This window comes from Mastigoproctus giganteus, chromosome 6 (assembly GCF_048544385.1).
Source record: "Mastigoproctus giganteus isolate SK-2022 chromosome 6, ASM4854438v1, whole genome shotgun sequence".
NCBI lineage: Eukaryota > Metazoa > Arthropoda > Arachnida > Uropygi > Thelyphonidae > Mastigoproctus > Mastigoproctus giganteus.
Window position 1 is genome coordinate 136,561,902 of NC_143580.1, and position 14,804 is coordinate 136,576,705.

Consider the following 14,804-nt stretch of genomic DNA (forward strand, 5'->3'; position numbering starts at 1 on the left):
ATGATTAGTATATATAATTGTATACATATTTCAAATTATTCATTCTATGTATAGCAAATTGACGATAAATAATTATTATATATCTGTATAAAAATAATAATAAAGTTGATTTGTTTTACACACAAAAATTTTAAATTTCTTTCCAGAAAACCCAGTGTCTATACATATATACACACACAAACATATGTAGGGAGGTTCCTCAAACTTTTTTGATTTTTGAAGGGGTCCGTAAATCTCAGAAGTTCGGGAACTGCTGCCTTTGGCAATTTTACAGCTGATCTTTAAAACGTTGTAAATTAACTTAATATTGGTAGACAAATCATTTAGAATATTGAATAGGGTGCAAGAAATTTTTTTTTTTATTTCTAAGCAACACTGCACTGTGTTAAGGGCATAATGGATGGCAATTGCTGTTGCTCTAAGCTTTTGCCAATTTTTTCTTGATTTTAGGTTTCTCCTTTTGCAAATTTAAGTAACATAACCTAACTTAATGCTATTTCTATTAGCAGCTGGATATTTATATTTGAGAACAACATAGTACATCTGGAGATCTATGTTTATCACAACCACGCTCTGGGAAGTGCATAAATTGATCTACAGTTTGAAGGTTTCTTCAGACTATGTATCCGTTAATGTGTGAATTAACCTGAAATTTTTTTAGCTGTCGCGTGCTACCATATTTCTTATATCCCATCTAATCACAAGGGGCTATTATAACAGATGGTGGCATGAAAATAGCTTTGAAATTTGGAAAAACTATAGTCCGTATATGTTTCCAACTAATCACAAGGGGCTATTATAACAGATGGTGGCAAGAAAATAGCTTTGAAATTGAGGGGGTAGAGGGAGGGCAGAGATTGCACTTGACCTCATTTATATGTATAGTTTATAAAACTTGCCATTGCTGTCATCATGTCATCATGATGACAGATGGACTAAGAAAATAACAGAATGGTACCCAAGAGGAGCTAGAAGAAAACCTGGAAGACAAAGGCGGAGATGGATAGATGAAATTCATGAGTTTCTGAGTAGTAAATGGATGGCCAGTGCTCAAAACAGAAGGAACTGGAAAGTTGCTGGAGAGGCCTTCATCCTGCAGTGGATTGAAAATGGCTGATGATGATGACTCATTTAATAAATAAATTTTTTAAAAAATTTAACATTAAAATTTACAAAAATCAAATAAAGCTTCAAAATCCAAAAATGACATCCATTACATAACAAAATCTACCTTAATGGAAATTTTAATATTTGATTACATTAAGGATGAAATTGCCCACATATCCTAACTGGACATATTGTGCACTATCATAGACTAACTTTTATTTCTCTGAAATAATAACACTGTTCCACTGATTTTTCTAAACCAACTAATATGTTTTTTGGCCCATTTAAATCAAACTTCATGCTTTTATCTAGAATTACAGATTTTTATACAAAACAACACATTCACAAACATTATACAAATAGACCAATACTTTCTTCCAATTCACTTACAGAAACAGTAGTATTAGTAATGACCAAAACCCAAAGAAGTAGCCTTTTTTGCATCTGTAAAAAAGGCTACTTCTTTGGGTTTTTGGCCTCCCGTTGAGATATCTTATTCAAATGTTCTGCAACATGCTGCCTAAGAGCAAACTTTATGGGTTCTTCCCTAAGGTTTTACAATTGAAAGCAAAATTGCTTCATTCATTTTATTTAATCACTTCAGAGCCTTGTAGGGGATAAATAAAATTGAAACACCTCAGTCAGAGTTTCACTAAGGTGACCAGTTGCTACGCTTTGCAATACATATTTCCTTTTTACCACAAGACAATTGATGCTTATCAATCTGGTTGTCGTTCTCTGAACCCCTTCCATAAGTTACAACTTTTTTTCTAATTTCAGCTACCAAAACTGAATATAATATAGTTTCTTTATTTAATACAAGCATTAAACAGAGCCCGGGCCATCCAGGGCCAAACATAGCCTTTGGTTCATGGGAAAACAACTATTCCAATAATAAACAAATAAAAACATGAAATCGTTTAACTTTGAAATTTAAGGTGCACTAGACAGCTCCACATTTTGCTCCCAGTGGTTGAGTTGCCAATACGCATTTTTTAGAGGGAACAAAACGAGTCAAAGGAACTGCAGAGTGAACAGTGCCGATTTGATCATTGACCATGAAGGGTGCGTTACCACAATGTCAGTGTCTTTTTGTTATTCACGGGATTTGCCCGAATTCCCATTAAGTAAATTATATCAGTACTAAGTCAATACTGAACATTCAATAGTGTAATTATGTGATTACAGCTTAAATTTGCTAAGTTGAAGTTATGTTATGAAGGGATGTGCAAGTAACACATTATTTCTACAACAGATGGTTTTGTGAAATTTGATTTGATCATGGCCTCCATGCTTCCCCAGGAAATAAACCACGTGACATTAAAAAAACTTCAGCTACTTAGTTTTTCACAATCATCTCTCCAAGAAAAAAATGCAGTTAAAAAATAGTCCACCCCACACCAGAGATTCAAATATCTCAGCTGAGAATAAGTAATAATAAGAAATTATATTCGTAGTTTTAATACTGAATGGTATTAAAGGAAAAGTTGGCTTTGTGGTTTTGAAGTTAGAAATGCAATGTTTTGTTTTCCATGTTTACTGTTCGGAAGTGACGTGTTCAAACAAACAAAATGAAAGAAAAAACCAGAAAACATGAATTTGGCATTAGCATTAGCATAATGCTAATGCCAAATGAAAGAAAAAACCAGAAAACATGAATTTGGCATTAGCATTAGCATAATGCTAATGCCAAATTCATGTTTTCTGGTTTTTTCTTTCATTTTGTTTGTTTGAACACGTTGTCACTTCCGAACAGTAAACATGGAAAACAAAACATTGCATTTCTAACTTCAAAACCACAAAGCCAACTTTCGATCTGTGAGCATAACAGAAAAGTTACCAAGAATCGGGAGGTATTATCTAAAATAATAGATAAATTAAATTTTGTGGACAGTTTGAAATTCCTTTATGTGGAATAACAAAAAAGATGATTTTGAAAATACAGGAGTACAGGTGACCCCCGCTTAATGCTGATAATTTGTTCCGGAAAAACAGAGCATTAAGCGAGTGCTGTATTCTCCGTAATGTAACATATTTATTTGTGTATCATGGTCTATACCACCGCGACTCACAAACAATAAACGGTAGTGAAAAGATGCCAAATGTTGGTCAAAATATTTAATATTAAAAATCTGTACATATAAAATATTTTCCATTACATACATATATAATTATGTGGAAAGTACATACGTTACGTATCAAAATTAAACTTAAAATGACAATAAAAATCATGAATTTATTAATCCGATGGCTCTGGGCTGTCAAGTTTTTGTATCTTTGGTCAATTTTGAGTTGTACTTTGTCCCTCTTTCAGATAAACTAAAAGGGGTTTTACTTTAAATTCCCCCGCAGCATTAGCACTCAACAATAAAGTCAACTGATCTTTTGCCGCTTTGAAACATGGCATGATTTTTTTTCTTCTTTCAATATGAAACTTCTTTTAGGCATTTGTTTCCAAAAAAAAGTCTTGTTTCATCTATGTTAAAAACTTGTTGAGAAGTACAACTTCTCTTCAATAATTTTAAGAAGTTCTTTTTTGAAAGTTTCGGCTCCTTCTTGATCTGCACTTACGGCTTCTCCCTGAATTTTAAATCTACCGAACCAGCCCTTACCAGCTTTAAATGGTTCCACTTTTTTTTTTTTTTTTTTTTTTAAGGTGAGTTTTCTTCAGATCATCATATAGGCTAATCGCTTTTTATTTAATAATATTTAACTTAACTGAATTGTGCATTGGATATTACTTCAATAAAATTATTTAGAAGTCTCTCCACTTCAATTATAATAGCCGGCCTAGCCATAACTAATTTATTTGTTTGCAGTGGAACAGATATCTTTCCCGCTGCTAAAATTAATTCGTTATTTTTTATAATTGTTCTTACAGTTGAATCTGCCAGTCCTAAACAATTGCACACATCTACTTGTCGTTGAATGGAATCGATTCACTTCAAAACGTATAATTTAATTTTCAAATTTAGTCTTTTTTTTACCTTAGTAAGTAGGCTTCGTACCGTGTCCAGACATTGTTGCCTTTTAATTCTTATCCGCCATTATTCATCTTCGAAAATGTAACTGTGTTGCATTAATTATTATACAATGTTCAAGTAAACTGTCTGTTACCAAACACTGTACTGAGTGATGACTAGACTTCAAATAAATGCATATAATGCAAATATTACCAGCAATATGCTTGATCATTTTTTAAAATGTTGATCTCTGAACTATGTAACAAGCCACAATACAGCAATTAAATTAGCATGGAAGAAAATTTCACTGAGCATGGGAAACTTTGTAATGCTATTTTGCTATTCATTTTCGAGCTATTGACTACATCAGATGAAATGTTTTTGTTAAACATGCCAAAAATTTAATCTGCACGCTCGTAAAAGAGCATTACAGTGAGTTGTGACAGCATTAAGAGTGAGATATGGGTTGTAATATAAGAACAGCAGTATAGCAAATCAGCGTAGAGTGAACCATGTTATAACGAGGGCCTGCTGTATTCAGAAGATTAATAAATTTTGCCTCTAAATTAGATTCCAATTTAAAGAACCATTTAGAAAGTAATGCAGCATTTAAAGTAAATTCAAAAACTATTCAGAATGATATTCCTGACTGTTTGCTACAAATATGCTGGGATGAAATAAAAAGAAATTAAGGAAGCTTCATTTGTAGCTATCATGGCTGATGACACACAGATGTTTCAGAACATACACAAATGATAATTGTTCTGAGATATGAACTGAATGGAGACTTTTGAGCGGTTTTTTTTTTTTTGGGGGAAGGGGGGGTTCACTCCGGCAAACCAAACGGCAGACAGAATATCGAAGTGCATTCTAGATCAGTTGCTGCCTCCATAGCCAGGTGGGCAGGAGCAGCAATGCGTAGCACACACTTCTTGATTAGACTGGGGTTCGAGCCTGTGACCATCAAATACGGAGGATGCGGAAAGGTCAGGGAATGACCACCGCATATCTCTGGAGCAATATGGCCTTAGTTGCTAATGCTCCTAAACACCAAATAACAAACAACCATCTAGATCAGTTAGACATAATCCTCAAAGGAAATACTGAAAAACTGGTTGCTCAGACATTTGATGATGTAAGTGTGATGAAAGGCAAGAAAGGGGGAGTTCAGGCTAAAAGAAGTGTACAATAATGCACATTTTATTCACTGCTATGCACACCAACTGAATCTGATGATGAGAAAAGCAGCAAGTACTAACCGAGATCCATGAATATTCTTTTCAAACCTTATGTCGATACCAACATTTTTCTTGAGATCACCACAGCATCTCTCTGTTCTCAACAAGCATATGGACAGCCCATGCTCCCAGTCCTTCCCCTACAAGATGGAACTTCAATATACACACCATGAACAGCATTTATGAAAATTTTGAATCCTTAAAAAAGTGCATGAAGGAAATACAAGTGACAGCAAATGCAGATAAGATGATTTCAGAAGCAACTGGAATTTTGCACATCTTGAATAATGAAAAATTCAGGTTCTGGTTAGAATTTTTCCATCAGATAATGCCTCGTGTGGAAGTTATTTATAATCAAATACAATCTTGAGAAATTGGCACATTTAAAATACATGAATATATAGCAAACTTTAAGAATGCTATTCTAAAAATCAGCAATTCATAGTACTGTGAAAATCTTTCAAAAACACTCATGATTGAAACAAAGGAAGTATGCAACTATGTAAGTGTTGGCATAGGTGAGAGATATTCTTTTTAGCATTAGTAAAGGCAAATGATGCAAGAAAGCAAGCTTATATAGCACCAACAAAAAAAAAAAGAAAAAACCTTCTCGTTTCACCCATCCACTCACTCCAAATGTTTGTCTAGTTTTGAATCAATTTAAGCTATCAGCTTCGACAGATGAAAGTTTGTTCCAGCAATCAACCACCCGCTGGCTAAAGGCAAAGTTACGCACATCTATCCTATAACTGTCTTTCCTCAATTTGAATTTATGCGCGCTCAGGTGATTATTCTGAACAAGATGAAGAATCCCATCGGCATTGAGCATGCTTTAACCATTCAAGGTTTTATACGCCTCAATCAGATCACCTTGCAGGTGCCTGGTCTCTAGACACTGTAATTTGCAAAATTTAAGCCTTTCTTCATAAGAACAACCCTTTGTTCCATTTTACAAAGCAATTAATTGCTACTAAATTGTTTAACAAGGATAATTATATTTTTTGTATGAAAATGTCCAAGGAAGAGGTAAGGAAGTATAAGATACCTATCTTACAAGTTATCTTTAAATTTTTTTTGTTGGAATTTAAATATTTTGTTTGTGAATAAATTCTCTAAAATGGTGTTTGGACAAAGAGAGAGCATATCGAAAGACACTCAGTAGATTTTCGCTTTATGCGTGGCGCAGTACATCTTTCCTAATGGAAACAAGTCCAAGAGAAGATATAACAATAGAAGGGTAACTGTGGGAAGCAGGGCAGCTAAGCCAAAATCAAGCGGATGCAGTACTTGGGTAATGGCCAGAGTAAGAATGGGGGCAGTAATTAAAGTGACCAACACCGTAGGGGGCTTTAGAAATTTAGTGCAGTCATTGTTTGTAGAGAGTGGATGTCTTTTTTCTAGGGGATGTCTTTCGGCATCCATTACTTACTGTAATGGATGCCGAAAGACATCCCCTAACAACCAAATGCTAGAGCTCCAACTCTAGTACAGGCCAGGAATAGAATTTTGAAGTGAGGAATAAAGAGGCTAACCCCAAAGTGCACTTTTAAAAATTTATGGGGTGGTTACTTCTGTAAAGCATAACAAAAGAGGTAGGAGGACAAAGATCATTAGCAGAAGTTATTCTAGAAGCCTCTCAACATCTAAGTGTTTGCTTCTATAGATAAAGGAGACCAACCAACCATAATGTTTCCAGGACAATGAAGAGAGAATAGAGCAAATTAGAATAAAGATGCAGGAAGAGAAAAGAGAAGTGACTGGTCGAGAAAAAAAGAGGGGAGTTGGGCCAAAAATAAGAAATGAAAGGAGAGAGGGTGACGTGAAAAAAATTGAGGAGTTGGAAGAAAAAGTCCTGGTCAAGTCCGGAGGGTCAGAAGTGAAGGTGTGGAAATGGCAAAAAGATATAAAAGTTATGTAAAGTGCGGCGGTTTTGGAAAAGGAGAGTGGAATTAGTTAGCAAGAGATTGAAGAAAGTCTTGGTGGGTAAAGGAATACATAGAGGAGTGTGAGACGATGAGGAGCATCAAGAGTCATTCAAATATGCAAGAAGAAAAAGTACACATAGCATTGAGTCCTTTTGTGATTGCTGCATTATGAGGATGAAGGCCAAGCGAGTGTTATGCGGAGACCAGTAAGGGAGACGACTGCTGAAGGAGATCAGGAGTTAGGAACCTCTATCGAGGAAGTGGGAAGAAAAAGTAAGGAAGAAAATAAAAACGTAAGTCCTATGGAATTTTGATTCTGTTCAACTGATAGGCAATAAATAGGACTGAAAAGTCGAGCTGTATACTTTATTATAGAGGCGCCTCAGTAGCCAGGTGGGAAGGAGCAGCAGTGCGTAGCACACGCTTCTTGATTAGACTGGAGTTCGAGCCCATCACCACCAAATACGGAGGATGCGGAAAGGTTAGGGAATGACCACCGCATATTCCGGAGCAATATGGCCTTAGTTGCTAATGCTCCTAAAAAAAAAAAAAAAAAAATAGTTCCTTTCTATAATAAATAACTTTATTATAGAAAGGAAATGTTGGTAGATTTGATTTGATTTTGGTTTTTACGGCGTTAGGGCGACTAAGGCCATGATGCACCAATTCCAGCATACAGTGGTAGATTGGAAGAGAGAAAGAGTGAGAGATCGTGAGTTATCTATCTGTGATATAGAAGCATATGTGGAGTTACAAATTAGATGTTATTGTTATTAATAAAGAAAGTAAGTGCTCTGAGTGGAGAAATCAAATTGTGTTTATAAACCAATGAGAGGTCTGTGGGCCAAGAGAAGCTTATATGCCCTATTTTGAAGTTAATATATACCAAGAGATAGTGGAAATAGAATTATGTAAATACATGTGTGTGTTTGATAGTGAATCAATATTGAGAGGTTAGTAAAAGGGGAATACAATATACCCTTAGTCATACGTATAGTAATAAAGGGATAGAAAAATATATAAGATAATTATATTTGTACAAGAAAGTAGAGAGTTTATAAATATGTATTACTGTGGAGAAGAAAGAATTGGACGATTGTACATTCTTGTTAATTTAGGATCGGATATTGCTCATATACTTTTAGATAATTATAACTGTGAGGGAAAAGTAGAGAATACATGAGAGGTTATAAATATAACCTCTCATATATTCTACTGTGGAGGAGAAAGAATTGGATGATTGTACATTCTTGTAAATTTAATGCTTTGTATTTATCATATGATTTTTAACAGTGCAATAAACTTTATGTTGATAATGAAAATGTCTCATCATTCAAGAGAAATACACACAGCCCTATAGAAAACCACTGAAGCTTAGTCTTGAAAGGGGAAAATAAGAAAATCCTCATTGCCCAGAATCTTCTGAGAAAGGATATTATCGCAGTCAGATAGCTTGTGGGCCTTGGAAGAGGTGAGGATTCCATTGTTAAATTGAAACTTAATAACAACTACCATAGTGGTTCCAAGGTAAATAGGGGTATTAGAAAAATATGTTTATATAGATAAATAATTAAATAAATAAAATAACGCAGAAATACCCAATTTCCACAGGAGACTACTGAGGCATATCCCATGATTGAAAGAGAAAAACTTCTAACAGAATTACAAGTTTTCTATAGCAGACGTGATCTACACAATTATTGCAAATTAATTGACTTGCTGAAATTTATCTCAGGAAATAATCTAGCCAAAGTTCTTGATGAACTTACAAAACTCATAAAAATTCTTTTGACCATTCCAATGACTACTTCAAAGCGTGAACGCTGGCATTCGATACTAAAAAGAATAAAAACATTTTTAAGGAGCTCTATGAATCGGAAAAGGCTAAATGTTCAAGCAATGCGTTCAACAGAGAAAAGCTTGGTCAACAGCATTCCAAACTTGAATGAAAAAGTTACTCTATTTTCAACAAATAAAAACCAAAGAATCAATTTTATTTTCAAATAAAATTTCAAGATTTCCCAACTCTGTTAATGGAAGTGTCCCGTTAATGTTTTGTAGTACTTTTAACTTGCTTATTACTATCGATGTCTAGATATCTTATAACCAAGGAAATTAAATGTAACTTTAAATAGGTGTATGGGGGGGCTGCTTCTGCAGCATCCCCATACATCAGAGTCACGAGCGGCTACTGGTAATTTCATGATGATCATATATAGAGGAATGATTACATCCTGCTCCCACCTTGGAAAGATCTCATAAATAACTGATAGAATATCATTCCCTCCTGGCTGCCTGTTTAAACCATATCATGCTGCTTAATCAGTATGTTACTCCTGGTTCAAGACATTAAATATTAATTCCCATTTTTCAGATCACACAGTGTAAAACTTTTTGAAGAAAAATTTTCGAAAAAAATTTGAAGCAACCAGTCTTGTTCTGATCATTAACACCCCCCACCACTTCTCACCATCAGCAAACTCTGACAGCTTCCCCTGTACTTCTTTGTTAGTATCATTACCAGGTATTCAGAACAAGAAGAGGTCCCCAGTAATGATCCCTGTAGATTGCACTTGCTGTGTTAGTCTAATTTGCAAAATGCCTCCTATTCTTCAATAACTTCCTAATACATATCTTTCCTGAAATTTCAATTTTCTCTAGTGTAAAGAACAACCTCTTGAGAGGGACTTTATCAAAAGCTTTACTGAGGTCTAGGTAGATAACATCAAAGCTGTTTTAATCACATACAGAAAAATTTAAAATACAGTACTTTACAATCTGAAGTTCTTTAGCCTGTCACATTTTAACAAAACATATATCATTAATTTTACAATTCAGAAATATTAAGAAAGCAATCCATCACTCATATCAACAATGACATTTTTCTTTAAGAATGCATTTTTCTGAAAAACATAAAAAAGCATGTTCAAAATTATTACCAAGGCTGTTATTTTGAAAATGTGTTACGTTTAATAGAAATTTACTGTTTTAACAAATTTTTTCTTGATGAGCTAATTTCTTCATCAGATATTTAGACGAATTTTCATATGAATTTTGAATTGTGTTTTGATGAAGTATAATCACTGAACTTTCCTGATTTTCCTAGTGGTCAGGAGTGAGAGTGCAGTGGCACGTGCCCTTTGAGTAGACCAGTGATTTTCAACCGGGATGCCGAAATGACATTCTTGGGGTGCCGTGTAATTTGGGTTTCAGTAACTTAAAGTTATTATTATTATTTTTTGAAAGTTGTATATTTATTTCATTTTAAAAAGGTGTATGGTATCCATTGTACTGTATCTTTTTAATTTTGTGGTGATCTTTATTTAGTACCTCTATATAAAGAATAAAATTATTATATAGGTTTATATTAAAAGGTCGAAAACCACTGTGTCAGGTATTTCTTTTGGCCTAGGGATGCCGTGAAAAAATTACTGGGACACTAAGGGTGCTGTGAACCGAGAAATTTTGGGAACCTCTGGAGTAGACCATGGTTCAAGCCCATGACTGCTAAATATGATTAATGATTGTATTCACAATTTATTATAAACTCCTCTGACCTGGCACACCATTTAATTTAACTATTGAAATAGGACCACCTACATGATATTAAGTAGGTGGTTCTATTTCAATGTCCTTTCAGTGTATATTTAATAAGATACTAATCAGAATACATTAAAGCTGATTTGATAGATTTGGTAGTTGTTGGCGCATCGGCTTCTGTGGCCATATTGCACCTCCCCAGGTTTTTGCAGTACTTTGATCCAAGCCCGAGGCGGGAATCGAACCCGCGACCTTTGGGTTGCCGGGCAGGTACTTTACCCACTCGGCTAGCCCGGTCGGCGAATACATTAAAGCACTTTAAAATCAAGCACTATTTGTAGGCTACAGTAAGCCATCAATGCATCCACCTCTAATAACTGAAAGACGGGAAAATTCAATAATTATAATTCATCAAAAGATAATTTAAAATTCATCTGAAAACTCATCTAAATATTATCTAAAAAAACCAACTCACCAAGAGATAATTTGTCAAAATATCAACTGATTGGAACACCTCATAAAAATAGTAATTTTCTAAAAAACATAACACAACATTTTCAAAATAATAACCTGTTAGTTACCTAGTTTTATCTTCTCACATTATGTTTTGACATTTTAATGTACATTATTGATACAAAAAAAAAAAAAAAAAAACTTGGACTTATTAGTAAAAATTATATATATGTAGTTTATACTAAATTATGTAAATTACAGAAAAAAAAAAAAACACCTTATTTTCAGATAATTTAAATTAATACAGTAAATTTATACTATATATATATATTAATATATATAATAATAAAATAACACTATTGTACCATGCGAAAATTTTTAACAGGTTTTATTAAACTCGCATATAATACAAGCAAGAATACTGCACTAATTCATTAGCAAGTGGCATTTCAGGATTCTTGCTGAACCCAATCTTCAGACCATAAATGTTACTGGGGGATATACGAACATCTTCACCAACGTGATAATTACTATGAAATTAATTAAGAAATTAAAACTTCCTCCAAATTGTATATAGGCATAATTGTCACGTTTCTATTTAACCCCTTCCCAGAACATTTTTTTCCTGAAAATGTGCCATAACGGATCGACTTTTTTTATTTTACAGATTAAAAGTATGCATTGTGCAAATACTCATTGTATAGTTTTTGGGTTTTTTATAAAATTTTTAGTAGAAAATACATGGCCCGCTTGGGCTATCCCAAGTTATCTTGTGTATGCCAAAAAGTTTGCATATTATACAGATTTTTTTAAATAAATTAGCGCTTGAGCTAAAAGAAAGGAACAGAAAAAAAAAAAAAAAATCTTTACTACTCATTATATAAATAAATTTAAAAAATCAAGTGGAACGCACAAGCAGTAACTGTGAACTAACTACATTCTGACACACGGCTGCCGCAAGTGGACAGGCGAGGTAAGTGTCGCTTATGGGCAGCAGTTCAAGAGATTGGCAAAATATTTTTTGATATAATTTTCTAATTGGTTAATGCTTATCAATATTCAGCATTTAGGATGGCAAATTTTATTTTGCTAACTGGCAACACATAGGAACGCATGCTACTGTTCTGACATTGCTGTACAATACAATAAAATGAAAGCCAGTCGTCTGCTGCCAGACGTAAGAAAATATCGAGAAATTTTGGGATTTATCTGGCTAATGCAAAATTAGCCAGATAAATGGCCGAGAAAATATGTTTCAATCCTAAATTTGGAGGTATTATTGTTTGCTTCGGGTATTATTACTTCGTGTAGTTCCAAACAACTTCTAAAACTAAAAACAAGATATCTCGGGATAATCCATGAAGGGGTTAATATTTGACTTCAGTTTAACTTGACCACAGAGTTCTAAATCTTCTGTATTCTCAACATTATATTAATGCAAATATATACATTCCTTAACTTAACATAATAGTTGTAATTTCTTAATTAATTTCATAATAATTTTCATGTTGTGAAGATGTTCTTATTCTCTCCCCCCCCAATAGCATTTATGGTCTAAAGATGGGGTTTGGCAAGAATGCTAAAACATCACCTGCTAACAAATTAGTGTAGTATTGAAATTGTATTATATATGAGCTTAATAAAACCTATTTGTTAGAAATTTTCACAGAAATAATAGTATTATTTTATTATTACATATATATTAATATATATAGCATAAATTTTGCCATATTTTTTTTATGAAAACCACAAACAATCAAGGTATTAAAACCTATCATACTTAGTGCAAAGAAGATATTGTGGACATTAGACTTGAACTTCTGTAGATTCTGATTTTCAGGAAATACGTATGAAGGAAAGTTGTTCCAGAAAACAGAAGTTGAATGAGTAAATGAGAAAGAAGGAAAGTTGGTTCTGTGAGTTTGAAGTTGGACAGTAAAGACAGTAAAAGGATGTTGACTGATTGCATCACGTGTTTGGACTGCTTTGGAAGAGATAGCAGGAATTATAGAAGCCAATTCAGAAGTGTCCACGGAAGTATCTATAGAAAAGGCATGCAACAGAAAGAGAACATCTATGAGACAAAGTGGAGAGAGAGACTCTGTTAGAGATGAGTCATTAATTAACCTAACTGCCCTCTTTTGAATAGAATCTGAAAGAGAGAGAGGTTTGGGGACACCAACCCAGATGTGGGAACAATATTCCATGGTAAGGGCAGATTTGCGATTTGTACGGAGAGAATAGTTGTTTGGAAGGGTAACGCCGAGAGTGAAAGATATAAAACCCAGAGGAAGCAATATTTGTAATGTGCTTATGCCAAGAGAGATTAGAAGTCAGGTTAATCCCCAATACAGATATATGACCTTGCCTAGTAATTGGAGTGTCATCGAAGATAAGCATAGGAACAGAAGATTCCTTTTTGTGAGATATAAGACGGGATTGAGTTTTAGAAGAATTGAAAGCAACTAAGTTATCTTTGTCCCATTGGAGAATTACCTGGAGATAAGCATTTAAGGAATTGATAGTGAATGGTTGAGAAATTGAAGCTGTTTGTGGAAAAAGTTCCTCAAACTGGAAGGTGGAATACAATGTGCTATCATCGGCAAAATTATGGATAGGATTTTCTGGTCAATGAACGGTCATTAATATATAAGAGGAAAAGAGTGGGAGAAAGAACTGAACCTTGGCGAACACCAGCATTAGTGGAGAAGTTAGAAGACAAAGCCATTTACCATCACCTGCAGTGAACAGTCAGAAAGAAAACTGGATACCCAATTACAAAAAACAGCTGGAAAACCATAAGATGGAAGCTTATTTAGACCTTTATGCCAAACACAATCAAAATCTTTTGAAATGTCAAGAGCAATTGTTTGCAAGTCATCAAAATTTCCATTGAATTTGTCCACAAATGAGTAACGAAAATCACAATATTACCAGTGAATCAACACTGATGGAATCCATACTGGTGATCATTGATCAGATGGAAGGTTTCTAGATAGTTTAAGAGATGGCAATTAATTGATTTCTCCATTACTTTATTCTAAAGGTGTTTCCCCAAACAGAAGGGGAAACACCTTTGGAATATTTGCAAGAGCTTCAGTACCTCAACCAGCTGGGTCTGTGTGACTACAAAATGGAAGCCAACTGGAGCTGGAACATTAAAATCACCAAGGAAAATTACCTCACTGTTAGGAAAGTTGGACTGGAGAAAGTCAAGTTTCAAAGAGAGGAAGTCAGTTCTAAGTGATCTGTGGAGTTGGGAGGAACAATAGAGGCAACAGATGAATTCGACAGAATGTAGTAGAGAGATTTTAAGCCAGAGAAGATCGAAAAGAGGAGATTCCAAATTACTAAGTCTCTGAAAAAAAAAATATCAGAGTGGACATATGCACAAGCACCACCTTTGAAGCGAAAGGAATTGTACAGCAAATAATTTGGATAATTGAGATGAGCAGTGGTTGAATTAACTGATAATTGTAATTCTGTCAGAAAAAGTACATGGGGTTTGGCAGAAATGGACATCATTGAGATTAGAACTGAGACAACGTATTAAAGACTTAGATCTTTTTTGCAGATAG

General features: G+C 34.2%; 1 protein-coding gene across 1 annotated transcript in view; it reads right to left on the minus strand.

Moving 5' to 3' along the window:
• Positions 1-1,759: 1,759 nt before the first annotated feature.
• The window catches only part of LOC150084603 (delta(14)-sterol reductase TM7SF2-like), a 152,102-nt gene continuing 139,057 nt past the window's right edge, over positions 1,760-14,804 (minus strand). Inside the window, exons 12-13 of the mRNA XM_090376303.1 lie at positions 9,003-9,069; positions 1,760-1,990 (exon numbers count right to left, since the gene is read on the minus strand). Of these exons, the coding sequence (XP_090232429.1) occupies positions 1,760-1,990; positions 9,003-9,069 (298 nt within the window). The remainder of the gene's footprint in view (positions 1,991-9,002; positions 9,070-14,804) is intronic.